At 48.3% G+C, this 26,111-nt stretch overlaps 1 protein-coding gene across 1 annotated transcript in view; it reads right to left on the reverse strand.

Annotated features, from left to right (window-relative positions):
• The window catches only part of ABCC12 (ATP binding cassette subfamily C member 12), a 62,843-nt gene that overhangs the window by 32,067 nt on the left and 4,665 nt on the right, over positions 1-26,111 (reverse strand). Inside the window, exons 3-13 of the mRNA XM_045382197.3 lie at positions 25,477-25,624; positions 24,958-25,191; positions 23,431-23,604; positions 22,507-22,654; positions 18,344-18,492; positions 15,450-15,557; positions 13,120-13,398; positions 8,884-8,955; positions 6,370-6,494; positions 2,222-2,294; positions 375-578 (exon numbers count right to left, since the gene is read on the reverse strand). Coding sequence (XP_045238132.2) covers positions 375-578; positions 2,222-2,294; positions 6,370-6,494; positions 8,884-8,955; positions 13,120-13,398; positions 15,450-15,557; positions 18,344-18,492; positions 22,507-22,654; positions 23,431-23,604; positions 24,958-25,191; positions 25,477-25,624 — 1,714 coding nt within the window. The remainder of the gene's footprint in view (positions 1-374; positions 579-2,221; positions 2,295-6,369; positions 6,495-8,883; positions 8,956-13,119; positions 13,399-15,449; positions 15,558-18,343; positions 18,493-22,506; positions 22,655-23,430; positions 23,605-24,957; positions 25,192-25,476; positions 25,625-26,111) is intronic.

Raw genomic sequence — 26,111 nt, forward strand, 5'->3', positions numbered from 1 at the left:
GGATTAAGGGTGGGGCCGTCATTGCTTTCCCTGGCTCCCAGAACTGGGGGAAGCAATCATCCTTTTACCAGGCACCCAGAACTGGGGGAAGGGTGCCCCAGTCCACCCACAGGCAGGACTCAATTGCCTCTAGAGAATCTACCCTCTGGGGCAGGAAAGGTCTTGACCCCACTGAGGCCATGCACAGAGTGGAACAGGTGGACCTCCTGGGACCCAGGAAGGCTGGGGAATCATGAGTGTCTCTTGCATCCCTGGCTCCCTCCCCACATTCCCAGCTGAAGACAGGCAGATATAGGCAGAATAGGAGGCTCTGTGAGCCTCAGACACCAGCCACACCCATCCCGTGACCTCCTGGATCCTGCATGTCCCGTCACCTGTAGCTGGTGGGTCACCAGGACGACTGTCTTCCCCCTGAGCGTCTTCTTAATGCACTCCTCAAAGACGTGCTTCCCCACATGGGCGTCCACGGCCGACAGGGGGTCGTCCAGCAGGTAGAGTTGACGGTCAGAGTAGACGGCGCGGGCCAGGCTGATCCTCTGCCTCTGCCCCCCGGAGAGGTTGAGGCCCCGCTCCCCAATCTGTGGACAGCGACAATGCTACTGCCTATTGTCAGGCCACCCTGAAGTTCTTGGGCAATGGAAGCTTCCTGGAGCTTTTCAGGACTCAGGGAAAAGATGTACACACTGATCCTCACCTCGTCCAAGTTCCTCCGCCCCTTACGGGGCCCCCAGTCACACGAGACTCTGTGGTGAGTGGAAGTGCTCCACTTGTCTACCTCTCCAGGAAGCCTGGTGAAGCCTGGTGGGCAGCGGCAACTAGGACAAAGCTCTTTCCCATGAGGAGTGAGGGGTGCTCGTCTCACAAGACCCCAGCCCAATGCAGATCCCACGGGGAGGGGCTACGTCATTATTACCACCAAAGGGAATTGGGTGAGCAGAGAGCTGGGGAGAATGCAGCAGTGAACCAGAGGGAAACGTGGTTGGGTGCAGATGGAAAAGGGAGTTCCCTATTTTATTTATTTGGAGAGCAACTATCCCATCCCTAGGCAACTCTACGCACTGTGGAGAGATAAGCCTTGACTTCCTAGTTCATCATCACTACCCTAAGGCCTGGCACCACGCTGGGCACAGAATAGATGCTCAGCAAATATTTACGGAAAGGATGATTGCTTACTGTAGGTGATTCTATCCAATGGAACCCAAAGTGAACCCCACGTGTTCAGCCAGGCATTGAGCTAGGCACGGGGTGGGACACACAAGCTGGACAAGAGAAGTCCCCTCTCCCTGGGGAGCTCCACGGTGGGCAGGTTAGTTATGTACATAATAGCAGCAGCAAGCAGAATTTCACAAGTGCCTGCTGAGAAGCATCAACAGAGTTCTTTGGAGCAAATTATTCAGGTGGTGGGACTTGGGAAAGCCTTCCTTAAGGAGGTAGATCTGGGGTTGAAACTCAAAGGGTAGTGATGCCACAGGAGCAGAGACTTAGAGGCTAGGAGGTGAGTGGACACTTTGGCAGGCAGGTAGGAGCACGGCCTGGAAGGGTGAACCAGGGCTGCAGTGTGGGAGGTCTCAGATGCAGGCCAGGAAGGCTTCACGGCCATTCCCTTGGGGAGGCAGACTGAGGGCACCAATAGAGAAAGACACCCCAAACTGGCCTTTCCTCAGAAAGCCTTAGCCTTCTGGTCTCCTCTGGGGCTCCTGGGCAAGGTGAGGAACATTGTGCAGAGGGCATAAGAAGGGTGGGGACCTGAGATGGCAAGGTGACTCCCTGGGTCTCTTGGGGTGGCAGGCTCAGCCCAGGATGGAGCTAGCACTTTGGACAAGCACCCCAGGGGGCAATGTTTAGAGGTGACCCCCATACTCCTGGCCTGGGCAGAGCCAGTGAGGCAAGAAGGGGCCCTGGTTTGGAGGACAGAGCCGGCCCTCGGGATGAGGAAGCAGTTTTCACCAGAAACCCTTCCTAAGATGACAGGCAGATTGGGAGTAGCCCCAAGAAGTGACTACACTGTGCCAAACACCAGTAAGCTTGGTGTCACATCCACTGTGACATCCAGCAAGTATAGATCCAGAGGGAGAATTCAGAACGGGTGGAACCTGAGCTTTGCCCACACGTTCTTGGGGCATCTGGATGTGGAACCGGGGCTTGCTGGCCTCAGCCCTTTGGACCTGAGCAAATGTACTGTGTGCAGCAACAGTGGGCTTGCGCTCCCAGCCCTGCTCACCTCAGTCAGGTCTCCATAGGGGAGGTTGCTCAGGTCCTTCTGCAGGCCACAGACGCGGACTGTGTGCTGATACCTGTTGGTGCAAAGCTCAGAAGTAGCTGGGTGAGAAAGACCGCAAGCACCGCTGCCCTGGGCTGTTTCCACAGGCACTGCTGGTGTCGCTGGGACAAGGCCAGGGGTGGCGAGTGCTACGTCCAAGGCTCCCTGACCAGTCGCTCTGCCTTCAATGACCCAAGGGTGGCGTCCCATTGACCACTGGCCCCTCCCCTGACCTGATGCAGAGTTGATTCAGGAATGGCTCCTCCCCTGGCAGGGTTCTTGCTAGACAGGGAAGAAGACAACAGTGAACAGGAAAGCACTGCAAGGAACACTGAGGGCGCCACCTGCTGGACGCTTGTGGGAGTCAGAGGAGGGGGTCACCCATGGGGGCTGCAGTCACTGGGGACCGCCTCCTGGGGGGCACAGGGCTGAAGCAGGACCGTGGGTGGAAGAGAGGGTGTGTGTGAAGGAGGCTAACAGCAGGGGGCTGGGTGGTCACAGATGACGACCTTGACATTTGCCCAGCCCCTTCACAAAGCTACTCCATCCACCCCTCACTGCTACTCGGTTGGAGAAAACAGTTTTCTCCCCTGCGACAACTCAGGACACTGAACCGAAGGGAATGGCACCTGAGGTGAGGGGGTGGAATGGGAGAGAGAGTGGGACTCCTGCTCTTTGGGCCTCTTGGCCTCTCCATTGTGCCCCCTCAGCGTCACCCTCTGCCTAGCCCTGCAGCCCAGGCTTTGGGGAGTTTGACAGCTGAGGCCCTAGCCAGCTCTGCAGCAGCCAAGTCGCCAGGACTAGCACCCTGTCCTGCAAAAAGCAGCAAAGCTGTGGGGTTGGCCCCACAGTGGTCCCCAGGGGCATGACCCCGCTGTGCCCCAGGGGAGGCCTTTGGGGACTTTTGGCACCGAGGAACCTAAGACCATCAGTGCTCACTGGGATGTCGTCCCCATGTTACGACAGATGCCCACACCCTCCTCCCTACGTTTTCTCTGCAACTCAGCCTCACTCAGACAGCCCCACCATAAGCAGAACCTTCCCCAGGCATCACAGAGCCCCCGCACAGCCGCCTTGGGGACCCAACTCCTGCTCAGGATGCCTGTAGTGCCTGGTTCAGGTGTGTGCTCCCTCCCAGCAGCTGCTGAGCAGCACCACTGGGCCTTTAGGTTTCTGTCCTGCTCAGCGGGTTGCCTGCCTCCACAACGGCTGATTGGTTGGTGGATGACAGATTGACTGATTGATATCATTGGCATTATCATCATCAGGACCCTCTTTCCTTCAGTGAGTGACAATGGGCAGGTCTCACAACTCAGACATCGAAAGACAAACCTTCCCAATAAAGAGGCAAGAAAGAGAGCAGATAGGCGTGAGCAGCTGCCCTTCCAGTTGCACACAGGCCCCAAAATAGAACCTGGGCACGGCCCGAGCATCGTGCCGACACACAAACTTTAGGGTTGGCGTACACAGCAGTTATGATGAGGGGCCTTGGAATCAGAGAATGGGTTTGACTCCAGCTGGGCGACCTTGGACAAGTGACTGTACCTCCCTGATCCTCCCTCTCTGCTCTATAAAACTGTGCAAACAACAAACTCTCATTGGGTTGTTGTGAGAATGGAGCAGAAAAACATGTGAAGCCATTAGCACAGTGTCTGCTACATGGCAAATTCTCCATCAGTGGGGGCCATAATTGCTATTACTACATTTGCCAATCTGCGACTACAAGACTCAGACAGCGCAGCACATCTTCCTCCCCTCAACACCTCCCACCTTCAATTGCCTCCCACCCTCCTGCTTCCTATGGCCCTGAGAGCCACAGTTTCTGCCCTAGGAGCAAAATCTCTGCTAAATATGCCACGTATGAAGGATGCTAGATCCATCTTTCAAAGCCCAATTCAAGTGCCATCTTCTCTTCCCTGATCCACCATCCTCTCATGATCTCTGCTGCCTTGGAACAATCCGAGCACAGTCTCCCGCCACCTGGCTCATTCCTCCCTGATGCACTGTCATTTCTGTGCATTTCTTATAGCCCCTTCCAGGCTTGAGCATCTTAAGGGCAAAGATACACCTGAGCCATCTCTGTCCCCATGTGCCCTGCATGCTGAAGGCATTTGGCACATATTTGTCCTCTGAACGTCATTTTGATGAATAAGGCAACCCTCTGTCCAGTCCGCTTCCACAGACAGAGAAGGTGTTCCAGGTGGGTGGCACAGGCCAAGAGATGCTGAGCAGAGTAATTTGGCTGCACTGATCACTGACTCCTGCACTGATCACCTTCCTGCCACACCTGAGCCTCCTGGCCACAGGACGGCATGGCCAGGGAAGAGGAGGTGAATTGACAAGCCTCTTGATGAGAATATATATGCTGGCCATGCCAGCCAGCAGGGACAGAGTTGGTGGGTAAGATGAAAGAGGCCAAACTACCGCTGCAGAGCTGACAGCCAGATTCCTAAAACCAACTCTAATTCTCTTAATTCAGCATTGTGATGCCTGGGAAGGTTTCTGAGTGACCCAGCTGTCAGGCAGCTCCAGCTCCAGACAACTGATGTTGATCTGGAGCTCAAGGTCTAAGTCCAAGACTCAACTCTGACATTTAATAGCATTTAATACCTTGGGAGGGTCAACTCACCTCTCTGGGCCTTTTTCTTTATCTGTAAAATGGGGATATAATGCCATGATCTCCCTAAATGGGTGGTTATGGGACTCAAATGAGAGAATGTACATGGCAATACACCAAGCTTAGCAAAGAACCATAGGAACCCATTACTTTCCAGAGCTTAAAGTGATGGTCCAATCAATGGTGAATTGGATAAAGAAAATGTGGTATACACACCATGGAATACTATGCGGCCATAAAAAAGAACAAAATCACGTAGCAACATGAGGCAGCTGGACTTCATTATCTTAAGTAAATTCACACAGAAACAGAAAACCAAATATCACATGTTCTCATTTATAAGTGGGAGCTAAACCTCGGGTATGCACAGACATAAAGATGGTAACAAGAGGTGGGGGGATTGCAAAAGGAGGGAGGGTGAGAGGGCACAGGGATGAACAGCTTCCCATTGGGTACTATGTCCACTAGAGAGTGAACAGGATCGGTAGAAACCCAAACCTCAGCATCACACAATATACCCCTGTAACAAAGCTGCACCCCCTGAATCTAAAATTAAAATTTAGAAGAAATCGAACATTTCAGAAGTAGGGAGAGAATAACTATAGAAATGTCCAAGGTGATCACTGTATTAATGAGTTATGAAATGTTCTTAGAGAAAATATTTCTCCCCAAATTGCTGTCTGTTCATTACATACTACAGTTATTACAAATACATACTCATAATTTTCCTGTTGAAAACATTTACAATACACTCTTTTAGTACTTTTGAAACATGCAATACGTTAAAATTTATCATTGTTACTATTCTGTGCAATAGATCACTAATGACTATTTCTTCTGTCTAATTGAAACTTTGTACCCTTTGGTCAACATCTCTCCTTTCCCCTCACTCCCCTCTCCCCCAGCATCATATATCAAAACACAAAAGTATACCCCATAGATAGATGTAATTATGTCCATTTAAAAAATAAAATAATATTAAAAAGTTGATGGCTGAAAGTAAATCGAGTAATTATAAGTTGAGCTTTGTTTTTGTGTAGTTAGATCATTCTGAGGACACTAACAGCGATAATATATCCTGATAGCTCTGATGTCAATTAATAATGTCAGGGCTGACTCACTACATACTTGCTCATGATTTCAAGCAGTTTTGGGTACTCAGCCTAAAGCAAAATTGCTGGATTCATTTTTCTCTAGTCAGACCACATATGCCCTGTTGCAGAGAACCTCGGAACATATGTTCCTCTGCCCTGGGAATGAAGTACCGATTCTATCCTCTTCCCAGTGTGCAGTCACAGGTCTGCAGAAGTTGCCTCTCCTTAACGCTTGGCTCAGGAAGAGGAAAACCAGTGCCTGTGTGGATCTGATGAATGTTTAATGGGAATTCATTAAACTCAGAATCCACTTAGCAGTCATTACCAACAGCATCAGCATCTGTAGGAGAGTGTGTACCAAACACAAATGTGCCTCCTGCTTTAAAAGTTAATATTACCTTTGGTGATCATACTTTTCTCCAAAGAGTATGTTTTCTCTCACATTTCCATGAAAGATCCAAGCCTGCTGTGAAACGTAGGCCAAAGTTCCATTGACCGCCACCACCCCTTTCTGCAGCTGCATCTGGAACAACAAAACCAGAGAAGCTTCAGGAGCCAAGCCTTGAGGACGTTTCCTCGAGTGCCCGTTGCACCCTGCCACCCACCTATTCCACAAGTATTGGTTACAAAGGTGCAAAAGCATCGACAGGATGTCTTGTCCATGCACCAGAAAGCCCAACCATGCAGATGGAGAATCTCAGAGTCAGACACCTGCACAGAGCCAGGCAGGGAATGTTTGAAAAGAGTCAGTGGTAAGCTCTGCTGCAAATGGGAGAGCTTGGACTCCAGGGCTGCTCCCAGTGCACATGGCACCTGGCCCCAACTACAACAGGGTGTTCTCTCAACAGACTCTTCACAAGAAGCTCCCCTTCCTCCAGGTGCACTGGCTGGACCCAACCCTGCTCAGCCAGGCCCTGGGAGCAGGGCACCACCTGCATGGGTGTGGGTGCTAGCCTTCGCACACCCCATCTTCGGGAAGCAGCCTTGACTCAGTTGCATCGTTGGTGCCATGAAAGGATGCAGGCCTGATGGGGCAGGATTTTCTAATTTGTCAAGAGGAGTCAAAGATCCAGTTTTCCATGAAATCTTTGGACTTTTAAAGCATTCGGCAATCCAATTAAAACTATGCACGGGCTCCAGTTTGTGACCCTGAGTACATACGCTCATTTAAGATGACCCCTCATGGGGGCAACCAATACACAACGGTAGACAGTGGGGATGCAATGTTCAAAGCTATCAACAGAAGGGACATGTGGGGCAGGCCACAGTGCTCAGGGCTGATGCTCACGGGGCAGTGGCAGTGGGTCCAGGGGCAGAGGAGGAGAGTCACCAAGGCAGCCAAAGGATGTGATGCCATTTCACCTCAGGAGTTGTGCAATGGACAAAGAATTCAATTTGGAGAAGAGACCATGATGATAACAATAATAATCATAGTATTTTTAATGTGTAGGGTATATTCCGTGCACTGAGTTAAGAGTATGTTCAATGTTTATCACCATGACTGGCCTTGCAAATTATCCTATAGTCAACTATTGGTTACATAATCTCATTCGATCCTCACCACAACTCTCCTTAGCCCCATTTTACAGACAAGGAAACCAAGAGGTTTTATGAGGCTCAGAGAGGTTAAGTTACCTGCCCAAGGCTAAGCAGTGAGCATGTGGCAGAAACAGCTGGGGAAGCCAGGCTATCCAGAGTGCTCCCCTGCCTCCCCAGTGACCACAGCAAGGGGCCTGATCCCACCACTGTTGCGTGGGAGATAGATGCAATGTTATCTCAAAATTTCCGAAGGATAAAAATTAAAAGGAGGCAAATTTCACTCCAGTATACATCAAAATTCTCCAAAAAGGGAACTGGCTGTGACATGTTGAGTTTCCCATCACTGGAGCTATCCGAGCAGAAGTTGGGTCATCTCTTATGCAGTAGGATGCTATTAAGAGTATTCACATGATTATGTGGGGAATTGAGCTGAGTCACCTCTATGGCTCCCGCTGACTCATCATGGAGGCACACACTCAAAGAGCGTGGGTGACCTCAGGAACTCATCTGATTCAGCCCCCACCTCCGCCTGCAGGCAGGGAAGGAGTTGTCATTCTTTCTACAGATGAGTCAACTGAGGCCAAAAGAAGTCACTCATATTAAAACTCATAAGACACATCCCACCACCACCCTATTCTGGAATCTCCACTTCTTCAGAAGTACCCTGACCTCTTCCTGAAAGAGGCAATCCCAGCTTCACAAACTTCCCTTTAGCAACAGCAGAGTGGGGAGAAAGAGGACTTAGCATTTTTTTTCCCACAAAGCTTATTCATGTGGCACACGACGTGGAAACCATGGTGACATAGAGGTTTGTAAAAACTACAAATGGCTTGGCCATTTTCCCTGGGGTCACCCAACTAGAAGGAGCAGAGAAGGGACAAGGACCCAAGTCCCCTCCCTCTTCCTACCCCAAGGTTTGCAGAGAAGCTGGGGGCACGAGCTGCTTTAGTTCAGGCATAAAATACATCTATAGTCACTGTGAGCTCCTGACTCCGAAGTCCTTCCACACCAAGCTGCCTCGCTGGCATTTCTAAATCAGGGCAGCCCAAGTCATGGAGAAAACCATGGGTTTAAGGACCCGACTTTCCTTTGACCAAGATGGAGCTTTAGGCAAAGAGGCAATCCATTCAATAGACCTCCTCAATGGCAAACTTAAGAGTTTGTGAAAAACTCAGCCTCATCTGGCCCAGGGGCCTGGAGCTGCTGAGCGCACTAACCTCCCAGAAATGATCGTGAACCACATGCACAGTGTCCAGTGCAACCGAGGCCATCTGCTAGGTCCACTGTTCTCATGGCACCACACCTGACCAGAAGGGAGCCACTTCATTGTCATGTTAATGTTCCATCCTCACAGCACTCATCACACAGCTTACCTGTCCTAGGAGAGCTGCAAGGAGGGAGCTCTTTCCACTTCCCACATTCCCACATATTCCCAAGATCTTCCCCTGCCAGAGAAACAGAGATAGGACACAGTCACTCTCTCCCACTTCTTAGAGGGTCTGGCCCAAAGGTGCTGCTCTCAAACTATGCTGGTCAGGCCAGGCGGAGAACAATGGGTCACTGCTGGCCTGGGGCATGGCAGCTGCAGCCACACCACCCCAGCCCCGCATATATACAGCCTGGGAGGAGGATGCAGGAATGTAAGTCTTAACTAACTGCTTTCCCTTTTGTGGCATAACCAAGCACCCAGAGGGCTTCTAGAAATCATGTAAGATCACTGGTGTGAAACAGCCTTGTGCTGGTCTGGGAGCCACAGGCCTTAAACATGAAGGCTACTCTGTGCTCAGACTCCAGAAAAGCAAATCTAATGGGATGCAAAAGGCTGTACAACCCAGGGGGACTAGGGTACCTTTTGAAGTATGAAGATCTAGGGGCTTTTCAAAAATCTTTTTTTAATGGAATCCTCCACCATAACAACTCAATCTGGAACTACTGAGAAGTTACACTATTCTAACATTCTACAGCTCTAGATTTATTAATTCAACCAACAAATCATTATTAGAGCCTGCTATGTGCCAAGCACTGTTCCAACCACCAGCAAGAACAGCAATGAACACAACAGGCAATGGCCTGCGTCTGCCCTCATGAAACTTACCTTGTAGTCAGGGGGAGATGGACAGGAAGCAAGACAAAGTAAATGTGGGGCAGGCACATATTTGCTTGCCATGGAGAAAAATAAAGCAGGAAAGAGACAGGGAGTGGGCTGGAGGCTCGGGGATACAAGGAAAGCCTTACTGGAAAGGTAGATGTCTTAGCTTGAGTTTTCCCAGAAACACATCTTGAATCAAGGATTTGAATGAAAGTCACACTGTCATTTGGAAGGTGCAGGAAATTCCAGTAGGGAAGAGGAGAAGTGATACAGGAAAGGGAAGGTGGCCCATCAAGGGCAGCCTATTGGGTCAGCTCCCTAACAGAATATCCTACACAGAAGGCAAACGGAACTCAACCCTGCAGGGAAACTGGAGGAAACTCTGGGGAACTGACTATAGCTTTGTCCCACCCAATGGCAGAGGAGGTGGGGTATTGATGCCCCAGCAGTCATTGTTTGAGGGCTGCTCTCTACTCTGTGAAGGTCTTTATAGAGGTGTGCAGAGCCCTTGGGCACAGATGTGGATAAGGCAGTTGGAAGATGGCCAGGAAACACTCAGAGGTCCAGGGCACATGGGCAGGGACAGCATCTGCCACAGGTGACAGTTGGGTAAGACCTGAAGGAGGTAAGAAAGGGTGCCATAGGGTATCTGGGGAGAATCACTGCAGGCAAACAGCCCACGTGGAGACTGATGTGGAAGCATGCCCACTCTTGTGTTCAAGCAGATATTGCAATACTGCACTTGCAGCATCCGAGAACATTCTCATGTAGGCCTGCTCCCTGCAATCCCCTTAGGGCAAACATGCCCAACATGGGGCCAAATATGGCTTTTTTCCCACCCCAAGCTAGACCAGAAAGGCACATCCCCCGTCTGCCACTCTCAGCACATGAGAGTTGCTGCCTGTCATCAATAACTCCTTACACAAGGTCTTTGTTGAATCCCAGGCACCTTGGGATAAAATAGTGATCCACACAGATGCCTCCCTGCCCTTGCAGAGCCCACATGGATATAAATCTGGTTGGCTGAGTGCAATTGAGCTCAGATTTCAGTTAAGTCCCACTGAGTGCCACCTACTTTGCCTTCTCGCCACTCTCCCCATGAAGCACCTGACTTCCCCCACCCTGCCTTCCCATTTGCCTCCAAGAGGCCTCCATGAACTTCCCGTGTTCTAAGGACTTCCTGGCCACGCAGTGGCTTTGCTAATGTGCTATTCCATATGCTGATGACTCTGGAATTCCTGCGTCATGAAATGAAGCTGGATCTATTTAGTTTTCCTAAAAGGACTTCAAGGAACTGGGGCATTAAAGAGACCGCAGATGTGATGCAGCCTCACCAGGTATTTGGTTGCCCTCTGAGTCCTGTCCACTTCTTGGGGCCAAATAAGAAGCCTTCTAGATTCATCCTTGTCTTTAGCAGAAAATCCATGAGGCCTGTATCCTCTGATGATTCTCCCAACAAACATTGCTGGCCACCTTCAAGCCAGGGGCTGGGCTTGGGGATAAGCACATAACTGTGAACAAAAAACCCTGACCCCATGGAGGATCCAGTCTGATGGAATTGAGGAGGAGCTAAACTTGGAAAAACCTGGATGTCCTCAATGTAGAACAGTTGAAGGCAGCACTTAAGCTGGGCATAATTGTTAAAGAAAAAGGCAACAATCATACTTAACATCAGCTGAGACTTACTATGGGCTTAGCATTTTTATGTGGTATCTGAGCTCCCCCTGCCACCTTGTGAAATGGGTACTTCTATGAAATGCATGGTGCAGGTAAAGAAACAGAGGCTCAGGGAGCTTCAGCAAGATGTCCAAAGTCAAGCAGCTAAGAAGTGGCTGTGCCTGGAACTGCGGTCCCCCAGGCTCCAGAGGCAACACTGCATTGCCCCCACTGTATCTTCAATTTATTCCACAAAACACTGACCGCATCTTGAGGCAGGAATTCCAGAGTCACTGACATATGGAATAGCACATTAGCAAAGCCATTGCGTGGCCAGAAAACAGCGTCCTTAGAACACGGAAAGTTCACGGAGGCCTCTTAGAGGCAAATGGGAAGGCAGGGTGGGGGAAGTCAGGTGCTCCACGGGGAGAGTGGCGAGAAGGCAAATAGGTGGCACTCAGTGGGACTTCGCTGAAATCTGAGCTCAGTTGCACTCAGCCAACCAAATATCGTTTCCGATGAATCCGTGGCAGATAGCCTTGTTAGCTACAAGAGGTACCATTCTCACACCAGCTATTGAGGTTGACATTGCATAATAAATGAGAACCTCTGGCACAGGGAAAGAGTGAGTCAACAGGATGAGAGATTAAAATACTAGGCACAAGATTAATGTTGAGGCCTCTGCAGCAAAATCAACACTGTCACCCTGGGAGTGTGCTGCTGAGTTCCCAGAGCAAGAAAGAGATGCATGCAGGAGATGCAGAAGGAGGCCAAACATTCCCTAAATCCACAGCGTTGCCTGAAATCTCCATCCCCCAATCTTGAGGGGAGAGAACAACAAACAGACTCTGGCTGGCTTGGCTGGCTTAGCCCTTAGCTGGGTTGCTTGTTATCTCAGTTTGCTTTTTACAAGAGGAGTATTTCCTGGTGGTTAAGAGCCCAGACTCTGAGGCCAGGTGCCCTGGATATGAAACCCTCCCCTGCCACTTGCTAGCTATGTGACCTTGGGCAAGCTATTTAACCCTCTTGTTCCTCAGGCTCCTCAACCATCAAGTGGGGGCAGTTATGATGCCTAGTTATTGGGGTGGTTGAGTTTATTATGTACCTGGTAAACAGCAGTGTTCAAAATTATCAGTCATTATCATCTATCGTAATATTACAATGTGAAATTAAGAACATATCTAGGGCAGGAGCAGTGGTTCATGCCTGTAATCCCAGCACTTGACCCAGGAGGCCAAGACAGAGAATCACTTGAGGCCAGGAGTTCGAGCCCGGCCTGGGAAATATAGCAAAACTCCATCTCTATCAAAAAAAAAAAAAAAATTAATTTAAAAATTATCCCTCTTTCTCCTGGTAAATAAAAAAAATTTTTAAATTATCCAGGCGTGGTGATGCATGCTTGTAGTCCCAGCTACTTGGGAGGCTGAGGCAGGAGGATCGCTTGAGCCCAGGAGCTTGACGCTGCACTGAGCTTTGATTTCACCACTGCACTCCAGCCTGGGCAAAACAGTAAGACCCTGTCTCACACACACAAAAAGAGAACAAATCTAAAAGGATTTATGAAAGCTAGTCAGTTCAAGCCTAGCCACCTGGAGTGGACTGTTCATTCAAAATTGCAACTGACTCTAAGGCAAGTACTACAGATCAGAATGAATATAACCACCGTCTTCTCCACACTTGGAGACAAGGCCTCCAATGTTCATGTACGTAGTTTTAAAATTGGGGGAAAAATACAGGGACTCTGGTTAGAGACATCCCATCACCACCTTCAGCTCTAACTGAACTGTATCAGACCTGGAGAAGGCTGTAGCTATGCAATGCAAGGAGGAGGGCTGTAGGCCACACCTGTGCAACACACACCTACCTTTCTCACCACAAAGCTTATGCTGTGCAGAACCGATTTGAGGCTGCCACTTTGCTCCTCTGGGCCAGTGGCTCCCTTGGCTGGTGGACTCCACTCACTGTATGCCTCTGACCTCTGTTTCTTGAATAAATGCCTTTTCTGGTTCTGCACTTTCTTTGGGTCACTTTTCCTGCTGGCTTCATGCTCCCATGTCAAGGTGGCATTTGCTAAAAGCAAGACAGTATCTGGGTCTTCTGGTTGGGTGATGTAAGATGGGGGGCTTTTATCTATGAGAATTTTCTAAGATTAAAGAGACAAAATTAACTGAGCAGATGTCATCCATTTGCAAGAATCATCCCAATATATCTCCTAATGACCCCAAATCACAGTTTTGGCCATTCTAACCCAGCACATCCAGGAAAGAGGTTCTGAAATTATTCCCCCAGGAGAAGTTGCAGCAGAAATAGTCCACTAGCTCATGCTATCTGGGACAGTTGCCTCTTTAACCACAAGGCCTATGTGGGTCACCCACATTGGAGAATACTGATCCCAACCACATTTCACCCTTGTGCCCAAGACAGTCAGTCTTACCAGTCTTTGGGCAGTGGACTTCACTGCTTGGCACTAAATGCTTATGAAACCAAGGTCATATGCTCAATCTCTGCTGTGTCCTCTTCCTAGGCCACTCAGTCCAGTTCGACAAAGCATTTGCTAAGCCCTAACCATGTGCCAGACTTTGGGGTAAAAGCAGAAATGCAAATATAAATAAGGCACAGTTCCTGTCCTTGAAGAGATTACAGTCTGGAGGGAGATGAGAGCATGCACGGATTGTTTCTGTAAAATGTGATGAGGACAAAGCACTGCGACTGCCAGAGAAGGGACACTTGGCTTCTCATTCTCAAGGTCCACGCACTTGGTGCTCGAGCTGGGTCTGTACAGGTGTTGTATAGGCAGAGATGAGAAAGGGAAAGAGGATGACAGCATTCTACCTGAGGGCCCAGCATGGGCAAAGGCAAGGAGCATGCAAAGGCATGGTTTTGTTGGGGTGGCGGCATGAAACAAGCAATTCAGGATTACTGAGGCACAGAGTTCAAATTGGGAAGGGAGGGGGACACAAAACTGAGAACGCACAGATGGAGAGCCTGGAGGGGACAAGGGTTCAAGGATTTTGAGCAGGTGCGAATGAGTATTGGTAATCAGACCAGTATTTTAACAGCTCTCTTTGGGTTGAGAGCTATATGGACTTGAGAAGAATGTTAGAAAAAGAAGGGTTAGGTCATAAATCACTGCACTAATCAGATGAGAGATGAGGGAGGCCTCGATTGAAGGCAGTGGCAGTAGGGACAGAGTGAAGGTTGAGGAGTCAAGAAATGCCACCCTTTATCTAGTCTAAGAAGCACCTTTATTTTTTTTCTGATATCATAATACATGCAATTAATGTGATGGTGTTCTTATGTTTTGTTCAAAGAGTAATAACTCAACAGTGTACCTTCCAATCCAATCTTACAATGGCGCCCCTTAAAATGGAGAGAATACCATAATCAGGGGTTGACTTAACAGGGTTCTTGACTGGTTGGATGTGTATGGTAAGGGAAAAGAGGAGTGCATGAACCAGGATGCTTACAATGACTTCCGGATTTCCGACTTGGGTGAGTAAGATCATTCAATCAATTCATAGACGTTTGAACAAGCTTCTGTGTTGATAAAAATGCCCTTCTTCCCTTTCCTCTCCTCAGTTGAACTTTCAAACCACTTTATTTGCCCTTCTCAAATGTCGCTTATATCCTTATCATGTATAGAGATTCTTAGAGTGCCTGGTCCCACACTGGAACAGAGGCTTTTGACGACAAAGCCTCTCTATTCCTTATATTTGCATTTCCCATGTCTTATACATAGGAGGCACAAAGTAAATCTTTGATGAGTGAATAAATGAAGGAATAAAGGGACTAAATGAGTGCATAAATGTAGGGATCCCAACATCCTCTTCATCACTTCCATCACCATGCCCATCAAAGGACAAACTAGGTAAAGTGGGGATGACTCAGTACAAAACCAACCTCACTTGTGGAACACTTAGGATGGATAGATTGTTTAAGGAAAATAGGGTCAGGAACATCTTCTTCATGTACAGAGACTCTATCTCATCATTCCTACAGACAACCTATAAAACTCTGCCTGCTCTGTCCTTCATACACATTTATTCATCTAACTCTGAATGGATGCCCTCCTCCCAGTGTCAACTCAACAAGTGACCCAGCTCTCCAGCAGGTTGGTATAGACTCCACATATCTGAGCATTTTCCCACCCCAAAATGAGATCTCTCTTCCCTACTCACCCAGGGTTAGTTATACCTTCATTCTCCTTAGAGAGACATTCGCTTCAGCCATTGCTTTGATGGAGAAGGGCAAGATTGCAATGGAAAACTTCATTACATTAAACATGGCAATCACACTAAATGCCTGAAGAACAAAAGAGAAGTATGAGGGTTTAGAAGGAGAAGTCACCTTGGCTCTAAAGTGTTATACACATGGGGATTAAACTTGCTCAGATGAGAAATGGCGGCATCGTTGGAATGCACAGAGGAACAATCTTTTCACTTCGTGGCTCAGAAACCATGAGTTGGCCAGTTGGGGACAGCAGCATCTTAATCTATTTTGCTTTGGGATTTTCACCAAAACGATGGCAAGTATATCCCCTTGTCTCTGTTGATTCAGAAGGGAAGAGGTCTGAGGCAGGCCACTAACAGAATACATTTGGCAATCTCCATCCACACTGCATCCTCATTTGAATCTAGACTATTCACTCAAAGCCCATGCAGACTGTCCTAAAGCACCCCCTGCTCTCAGTTCTTCAGAGGCATCTGACCCTTTGGAGCTAGAGCATTATCTTCACGCTACACACCACACCACACCACAGCCTCAGGGTTGGGGCTGGAAGCTCCCCAGAGAGACCTGCTTGCACCTGGGGGAAGCTGGAGGGTGACCTCACTCTCCTGTTCCCAGGACCTGGCCTCCATGCCCTGCCTCCCCATGCACCACACGAGGCCAGATTTGAGAGCCTTTGGTCAACTCTGGTTCCCCCCATCCTCCCCCACAAAAAAATCACCTCTGTTCACGCAGCCTTCCTTGCTGTGCCCTGCATAGTGGGTGGTTGATATTCTATAGCCTCAATGAAAACAAGCCTTCTCCCTTTGGTTGGTGCCCCAGGGGTGCATGATTTCATCTCTCCAATTTCATCTTCTCATCTGTCCGAATTGTAATTAGCAGCCTCTCCCTAGCTACCCATTTAAGAAATTGATAATACAACTTTCTTCATCTAATCCTGAGTGATCCTGCCTGCTGTTAAATGGGCCCCACAGACAGGGCCCCAGGCTTCAACTAATCCTAGTCCCTTCATTAAGAGGATAATGAAAGATGCTTCTATCACATCTGGTCCTAAATACATCCTCAAAGGGAATTCAGTTCTTCCAGGTCCCAAAGCCCCACCTTGGCTCAGGAAGCCCAGGCCTGGCTGACAGAGCACATGAGTGGCCTGATGTGACTGAATACCCTGGAGGTGACGGACTCCTGACATGACCTTAGCAGAGGAAGTGACTGCAATCAGTTCTGAATCCAAAAGACCCAGAGCTTTGCAAATTTGGTTTTGGTATAGATTCCCTCTAAACTATCATGTTAGAAAATATGAACTACGTGCACTCAATTTGATTTGCTTGATATGCTCCTGGAGAAAAAAAAATAGTATTCCTTTTGGTCTGGGATCAGAGAAAGTCACAATAATTGAGCAGCCCTGGTGTATCCTTGCCATTCAATCTGGCTTTGGGCTCACAGCTGGGCTGAAGGCCCGAAAGTGTGTCAAAGTAAACTGTGCATGAGTGATTGCCTGCTGAAGAACCAGAGAAAATAAAAGCAACTCACCAAGAAACACAGGGCAATAATGGGATTAAACACAGGGCAGTCATGGGTCCCACAAAGGATGGCTCAGCAAGCACATTCTGGCTTTGCAAACGTCACCTCTTTCCTCCCCCGTGAGGTCCCTGATTTTAGGTGCAATTCTTCCTCTACGAACTTACTTATTTCCTTCTCTCTCTCTCTCTCTCATTTTTTTCTTGTCTTTGTTGACTTTCCTCCAACTACTTAGTTTAATACTTAGCTAGTTTTTTCTTTATTTAAGCCAGGAATCAGTTTCCCTGTAGCTCAGCATTTCTTTATCTTTGGATGTCCAGGCCCCTTGTAAAGAACTTGAACATCTCACATTCATCCCAGCTCTCCCTCTAAGGCTTTCAATCCTCATTTGCCTGGCCCAGATGAGAATCAAGGTTAAGAAGAATAGCTAACACTTGTATAGGACCTAAGAGCCTGAGATGGTTCTACATGCTTTACACGAAATAACTGATTCAGTCCTCACAACAGTACTGATTGTGGTTATTATCGTCCCATTTACAGATAACAAAACAGAGACCAGAGAGGCTCAATGATTTACTATAAGTCATAGCTACTAAGTAGCAGAGTCTGGATTTAAACGAGGCCGACCGGGCTCCTAAGCCCAGACTCTGACCCCAACACCACTGCCTCTCCCAATACCTACACCTCCTCCCTCCAAGAAAATTTTCTCAAACTCTCCTTCTTGTAGTGTAAATAAATAAAACAGCCAACTGCTTGTTTGGTTTCCACCTTTTTCCCCACACTTAAAATTGTATTCCCACATTAACTATGACCCCTGCCCAGCCATGGACATGATAAGAATCGCTGCCAGGCTCTCCTGGGCCCCTTGTCAGCCAAAGCACTTGTTTCTAAAAGTTGGAGTTGGCCCGGCGCTGTGACTCACGCTGTAATCCCAGCATTTTAGGAGGCCAAGGCAGGTGGGCAACCCGAGGTTGGGAGTTCAAGATCAGCCTGGTCAACATGGTGAAACTCCGTCTCTACTAAAAATACAAAAATTAGCCAGGTGTGGTGGTGGCAGGCACCTGTAATCCCAGCTACTCAGGAGGCTGTGGCAGGAGAATTGCTTGAACCCAGGGGGCAGAGATTGCAGTGAGTCGACATCATGCCACTGCACTCCAGCCTGGGCCACAGAGTAAGAACCTGTCTCAGGAAAAAAAAAAAAGTTGGAGTTGAAGTTGCATCCTGTGGCCTGCTGTGATTGGATGCTCCCAATGCCAGTATTGAGCAACGGTAGGCAGGGCTTCCCATCTGGGACTTCCCGGGGTCAGGGTGCAAAAAAGGCCCAATCTGAAGCCAGCTCTTACCACGGGTGCAGTGAGTTTGCGTCTCAGGAGGATGTGGCAGGAGAATGTCAGCACGATGGCTATGGTGGACACAATGGGGGCCAGGGCAGAGTTTCCACTTTGGACAAATCCAGCTTTTTCCAGTAATTTTCTTTCCCTCCTTCTTATATCTGCAAAATAGAACACAGTCCAAGGTGGTCTCATATTGCATGTTGAATGCTAGCATTATGAAATGTATTAGCTCTACTTGGTCCTCTTCCAGATGAGTCCTCATGAGACCTGTTGTGAAGTTTAAATGAAAGGAACCACAGAAAGCCCTGGGCATAAACCCAGCAGGTACTCGCAGCTCGGTGCCTGTCAGCTGCCATAACTGGATGGTGTCCAAAGTCCCTTCCAGCCCTGACACTCTGTGTGTCACGACTCATAAGCTCAGATGCCTACAAGGGCCAGGCAAGTGTCATCAATGAAGGGAGTAGGGCCAGAGGGGAGGGAAGACCAGAGCGGGGCTCTACAGTGCAGCGGAATGGAGAGGAGAATCAAAGGGGCAGCCCCTTCTCAGTGCAGGGGAGGCTGGTGCTACCATGAAATGCAGCAGGGACCTCTCCTAGGAGCCTGTTCCCCACCAACTGCAAGTATAGAAACAAAGGAAAATCTCGAGTTCCTTCAAGGGAAATTCTAGGCACCAGGCTAACCCTGAGAAGTAAATGAGCAACTTGATAAGCAAGAAGGTAACAATAGCCTGAAACAACAGCCAAGGAAGTTAGAGTCACAGGAATGTTTGGCTCCCTATGGAAACTAAGGATTATATCTTAACATATGTCCCTGAGTTGTATTTCAGAAAACCCGGACCCCCATCCAATTGATCCACTGGCATACAGACCTCAGAGAAGGGGGAGCTGAGGACAGAACTCTGACTGCAGTTTTTGTTCTAAATTTCTTCCTGAGGGGCCTGGAGGAGGTCATGCCCACCGGCCAGATCCAACACTCTTTTCTGCTAACTCCAAATCTTCAGACAAAGCTTCCCTTCCTTAACCAGGTGCAAATCAGAAAATCTTTGAATCTACCCATGACTTACAAGCTGCCTGCTTTAAGATATCCCACCCTTTCAGGCCAAACCAACATATAATCTCCATGTATGAGTTACGATTTTGCCTGTAACTTTGCTTTCCTGAAGTTGACCCCTGCCTTTAAAAACCCTTGCTTGCAAGCCACTGGGGAGGTCAGGTCTTAACCATGAACTGCCTGATTCTCCTTGCTTGGCACACAGCAAATAAAGGCCCTCCTTTCCCCTGTAGCAAAGCCTCAGCGTGGATATTTGGCCTTACTGTGCCAGATGAGCAGGCCCCAGTTCGGTCCAATAACAACCAGATCATCCACCATTTCAAAGTCGGAGGTCCAGATTTTTATTTATTTATTTATATTTGAGACAGGGTATTGCTTTGTCACCCAGGCTGGAGTGCAATGACATGATAGAGCTCACTGCAGCCTCGACCTCCCAGGCTCAAGTGATTCTCCCACCTCAGCCTCCTGAACACCTCAGACCACCACACCCAGATAATTTCTAAAAACTTTTTTTGCAGAGATGGGATCTCCCTATGTTGCCCAGGCTGGTCTCAAATATTTGGGTTCAAGCAATCCTCCCAAGAGGTCTGGATTTTTGGGAGACATCTCCCTACTTTAAAATGTTGGAAACTAATTGAAAAAACGTTTTTAAATACTATACAGCAGGGGAGAAACAAAACACATGTGCTGGCCTGAAGGCACCTGCCTGGTGTCCCAAGAATAGACACAAAAACTCAAGAGTATTCTCCCTTACCTAAGTCCAGAATATGCCCATGGCACTGCAGAGCTCACAAATTACATTCAAGCCTCCTTCACCTGCTGTTTCTTGTCCTCAACCCCAATTCCAGCCTCCTCTGCAAAAGCTCTTTCACATCTGCACAGGACAGCCCTAGATGTTCTAATGGAGTGATCACTACATGCCAGGTGCTCTGCTCAGCACTTCACAGGCACTTTCTCATTAGAGCATCCTCACCACTGCGTGATGAGAGAGAGGCTGCTATTTTATGCCTTTTTGACAGGAGAGAAAACTGTCTTCGCAGGTTTAGTAACTTGCCTTTTCAGTGATCGGGGCAGAATTGCAGCCCACTTCTCCTGGGATCCAAGCTCTGCTATCCAGGTGCCCTTCCCCTAAAGAACACCTAGCACCCCTTTGTCCCCAAGAGCACCCTCTTATCTCCACCTCCAGGCCTCTCCTCCTCCCCAGTTCTCTGTACGTCCCAATCTGTCCTATCCCTTTGGCCTACCTGAAAGCTACTTCTGCCAGGAAGCCTTTCCCAGTCTCCCCAACCCAGCATGCTCCTCCATGGAGCATCTCTGTTTCTCCTGTGGCACTTTCCCCATCTTCCCCCATAGAATAACGTGAATTCCTGTGTTCACTCACTCAAGACATTTAAACCTGATGTCTACTATATGCCAGGTGCTGCACTTGTAGTTGGAGAATAGAGGAGTGAGCAGGGTCTCGGCCCTCTTCCAGTGGGGCAGATAGACAATAAAGAAACAAACAATTAAGTAATTACAAATTGTGTTGTGTGACCTGAAAGAAATGAGCAGGATGAAGTGATTGAGAGGTAGGGCATGGAGATGCTTGGAACTGCAGCCCAGAAGTCCTCTCCGGATGTTGGGAAGAGACCTAAAGTCAAGACAAAGTCACTGTAAACATCCAGCGGAAGCGCACTCCAGGCAAAGGAGACAGCAAGTGCAAGGAACGAGTGTGGCATGTAGTTCTAGAAACAAACTAAGGCAGACACCGCTAGAGCTGAGTTTCCTAAGGTTAAGGTAGAATGTGATAATGTCAGAGAGGTCACCAAGGTTCAGATCATGTCCGACCAAACAGGCCATATGAAAGAATTTGGATTTCCTTCCAAAGACCTAACTTTGAATAATCTTAAGTGTGATAAGAAGCCACGATTTTCCAGCAGAGGAGGAACAGGAGGATCTGATTGACATTTTTTAAAGGTCACTCTGACTGCTGAGTGCACAGTGGATTGCAGGAGGGAGGGGGAAGGCAGGAGCAGGGCCTAGATGTCATAGTCCAGGAGGGAGAGGATATTGGCTTGGACCGGGTAGGAGTGAAATGGAGAGCAGCAGATGGCTTCCGGATATACTTTGAAGGTAGAGCCAACAAACTCGTGGCTATTTTTGAGCTAAGTTATCTCATCCTCCCTTACTCGTAAAAGCAGGAATCCTTTTCCATTTCATTTGTGTAGCTCCCATGGCCTTGCACACAGTAGGAACTTGATATATATTTATTGAACTAAATTGACAAGTTAAATTAAATTGAAATCATATGGAAACAAATTTAATCAAATCAAATTAAATTGCACTGACGTGAACTCAGAGTGTGAGGATGTGTTTCAGGGTCTTCGAAGGGGGTCCCCTAGTGCTGCTGGGGTCCCAACCTGGCGCACTTCCTTTGGCCAGCTCAGAAGCAGGTGCTCTACAGCCACTCCCTAGAGTGCAGATACACAGCTTTGGCCTGGTTCCATGCTGGTGCAAAAGTGTAATTGTCCATCCAGAGAGTCAATTGTAACAGTGGTTCAGATCATTAACTGGTGAACCACCTGAGTCTATGTCAGCAATTATGTAAATGTCCCTGCAATTAGATTTGCATTTATATTTGATCGAAATAGTTTCTATATCAGCTTTAAAAAAAGTAAAACATATGCATCTCCTCGTATCTGCCCAAGGAGCGTTGAGTCAGTGGACCATCCAAACACAGGGATGCTGCTGCAGGCAAAGAGGTCTGTGTAACCCTGGATGTGTGTGAGCGTATGTGTGTGTAGATGTCTTCTAAGTCAAGGAAATAGCTGGAGACAGCTTTTTTCCTGCTCACAATATTTTAGTGAATTATTTTTATAAAAGATAACTCGCCAGGACCAGGATCCACATGCCCCAGGAAAGAGAAACCATATGTCACTCACCCTTGGGTTCACCAGAACCCAGATGCCTGGCTCTATTATTAAATCTCCATAATCCTTTGAAAAATCCCTTGACCTGCAGAGCAGCTCAGAGGGTCCCCTCAGCCTCCTTCTGGAATGCATGGCCCTGGGAAACTTAGGAACCCCTTAGAAGAGCATATTCTACAAGGTAAGTGGTTCTTTAAGCAGCTACTCTTGTCCTACCTTGGATAGTGTTGGTAAAAGATTTCTCCCAGGCATACATTTTGATCAGCTTGATGCAGGTCAGAAACTCATTCATTGTCTGAACTCGCTTGTCTGTCACCAAAATGGCTGACCCTCGGAAAGCTGAATTGAGCTTGGCCATAAACATCTGAAATCAAGGTACAAACACTGTTTTCAGAGAGAACTGCTGAGTTGCAGCTGGCCTAAAAATCCAGAGATGGGAGTGTAGGTGCCAGGAAAAGTTCTAAAGGAAGTTGGCTTGAGAGTCTCAGCCAAGTTCTTCCCTTGAGTTATGGCTGTTCATGCTGTCTAAGGGACACCACGCGGGGGTCAGGCAGGTGATAGAAAGGCATGAATTGCCAGGACGCAAGGGGAGTGCTGGGGGCTTTGACAAATTGAAGAGGCATTCCACTTCCCAGAGCATTCAAATTCAATTTTTTTTAAAGCCTTCACTGTGGCCAGGTGCAGTGGCTTGCACCTGTAATCCCAGCTGCTCAGGAGGCTGAGGCAGGAGGATGGGCTGAGCCCAGGAGTTCAAGACCAGCCTGGACAACATAGCGAGATGCTATCTCTACAAATTTATTTTTTTTTAACTAGCCAGGTACAGTGGCATGCACCTGTAGTCCCAGCTAGTTGGCAGGATTGAGACAGGAAGATTGCTTGAGCCCAGAAGGTTGAGGCTGCAGTGAGCTACGATTGCACCACTGCACTCCAGCCTGGGTGACAGAGCGAGGCTTTGTCACTAAATAAAAACAAAACAAAAAACAAACAAACAAAAACTACCCTGTGCCAAAGGAAGTAAATCTGTGAGTACAAAATAGGGCACAGGCTTCATGAGCCAGAAATGCAGCCTTCCACCCGATTCAGTGAAAGTGTGTGAAATGCAAATATAAAGCAGTTAGAAGCGCAAAAGCCTGCCATTACCTGGACGGGGATGAATATGACATACACCGATATCCCGATGAGAGCTGTGGGCCCCAGAATGAAAAAGGCGTATGTCGCACAAAAGACCATTAGGATCGGGATGGTGGCTGGCAAGGGACAAAACAAGGCAGCTTCAAACAAGGAATAGCTATCACTTGACAGTATATTGAGCACCTGGAAAGAAAAGTGCAAGGGTTCAGGCTTTGGAAGAATCAGTCAAACATGTCTTTAAATGAAGGCTTTCAGACTGGCCGAGGGGATCTAGGGAGAAAGGAGAAAAACTGCTCTAAAGCAGGAAGGGGTCACTGGGGACCAATATGATGAGTTTTATGGGTTCTGGTACCACTTTGGAGAGGCCGGTCTTGTAGGACTGATCATCTCAATGCAGAAAGACAAAGTGTAATGTTACCATCTGGGAGCATGCTGGAGGGACTGCTAGCTGTCTACACAATCTCCCCCACCTCCTTCTACTTCCGCCTTCCTTGTGAAGACAATTCCACTTCTTCAGGGAAGAGATGGGCCCAGAAAAGACTACATTTCCCAGCCTTCTTTGTGGAATGAGTGTGGCCATGTGTCCATGTTGAGGGCAATGAGATGTAAGTCAAAGTGTAGAATGAGACATTTGTGATGAAATCTTAAAGGGAGTCACCTCAACCTGAAAGGCACCCCTTCTTCTGTTCCTCTTTCTCCTACCACCTGTCTGAAGCGTGGCTGGGATGGCTGGGTCTCTAGCATCTACTTTTGAACCATGGTGAGAGCCAGGTGCAAAGATAGTGATAAAGGCAGAAGGATCTGGAAGCTCCTGTGGCAACCCTGCGTTATTCCTTTCTAGATTCCTTTAACATAGAGTGAAATTAATTCCTTTTGTTTAATCCACTGTTATTTTCGTTTTGCTGTATGCAACTGAATCTAATCATAATTAGATGCTTTGAGCTTGCTAAAAGAGCAACTGTAAGAAAGAAGCAAGTCTCTTATCTTACCCCACACCACCTGGGGTTCCCTTGATTAGGGAGTTTTTGTTGTTGTTGTTTGTGTGTGTTTTGTTTGTTTGTTGTTTTTGATAAGTGTTAAGGATTTTATTGCCAAGGATTAAGAGCTTAAGAAAATGTCAGCTCTGAAGTCCGACAGGCATGGTCTTCATTGTGGCTTTGGCACTCCCTGTGCTACACAATTGGGATTATTGAAGCCATCAGTCAATCCATTGTATTAAACGCCTATAGTGTGCTCAGTACTGCTCCACTGTCCCCATAGACCATCAAAGCAACTGGATTAAGTCTCCCTGAGCCCTGTTCCCACTGGAACTAGGAAGTCTCTCCAAATTCTCCAGCCTGAACCGAGCCCTCCTGTGTCGGAACTCCTCTGGTGTTTTGCATCTCCACCCCTCACTTAGCCAGGAGATGGGACATGAAGGGGAGGTCACAGACAAGCAAAACGAAGGCAGGTGCTCCATCCAGGACCCACATCTCACATGCACTCAAACTACTCGGGACTCATTTTCCAACATTAAACTCCTCTGAGCCAGCTTACCTCGCCAACAGAGATGTGCGTCAATGTCTTGAAGGACAACAGGTTTTCAAAAACCAAGGTGGAGAGCGCCACCTTCAACCGGATGGCCGTGCGGTAGTTGATGGCCCAGGCAAGGGCCCAGAAGAAGACTTTGGTAAACTCGGTGACAAAAAGGGCTATGCAAAGGCCGATGCCAACCCAGACATTCCCAGAGGTGCTCTCGGTCTGCTGGAGGATTTGGTGAATGAGAACTGTCTGTAAAACAGCATGGTAGGGAGAAGAGAGGGCCACTGAGGACTGAGGCTGGCATACGAGGCCTCAGATCATGCCAGCAAGCTGACTTTAGGAGGCAAACTTTTTAATTAATTTTGGTGGCTGCTGCTGTGCTTGACAAGGATTCACTTTATGAAAATTCGCCCCCAAGGAGCACACAGATAATGACAATGCACTAAACCCACCAGCTCGTAGAGGAAGTAACTAATGGCATTCTTTGCTAGGCTGGGGACCTAGCAGATGAGGAGGAAGGGCTGCCCCACTCACCGGCCCTATGGCTGCCATGATGATGCACAGTATGTTGGCCACGATGTCCATCAACACGCGCGTCCTCTGGAATTTCCAGACCACGCGGCTCAGAGAGGCCTTCTCAGGACCCACCCTTTCTACCTCTTCATCCCAAAGGACTCGAAATCTGTGATAAAAAAACGGAAGCTTAAAATGGATTGGCACTTCTATGTGCTGTTTGAAGCTATGCTGTTGGGCACGTTCTTGCAAGGGTGCTCAGCACAGCCCACCTCCCTGGCGATGGTACCTTCCAGCACCGGCTCAGCTTTCTGCTTTTCCTGAGCAGGTGGGATTTGGGAAGGGCAGGGGCCAATGCCTAGACACAAGCTGGTATGTCTGTGGCATCTGGGTCCTTGCCAGGCCTTCTTTTCCTCTGCCTACCACCCATCTCTGCCACAGTGTCAGCTCTTATAAGAAGGCAGAGGCAATAGACAGGCCAAGAGAAAAATCTTCTCAGTGCAGCGAGGACGTTGTTAATTTCAAAGATCTGGAAGAAGGCCAGAGAGACAGGAGTGTGGTGCACAAAGGGGAGGGGCTGATGGGACAGTGGGAAGCAAGGCAGGAACTTTTGGGACCTTGGGGGACTTCACAAGACCTAGGGAAAACCTCAAGGG

Source organism: Macaca fascicularis, chromosome 20 (genome assembly GCF_037993035.2).
Source record: "Macaca fascicularis isolate 582-1 chromosome 20, T2T-MFA8v1.1".
NCBI classification, from domain to species: Eukaryota; Metazoa; Chordata; class Mammalia; order Primates; family Cercopithecidae; genus Macaca; species Macaca fascicularis.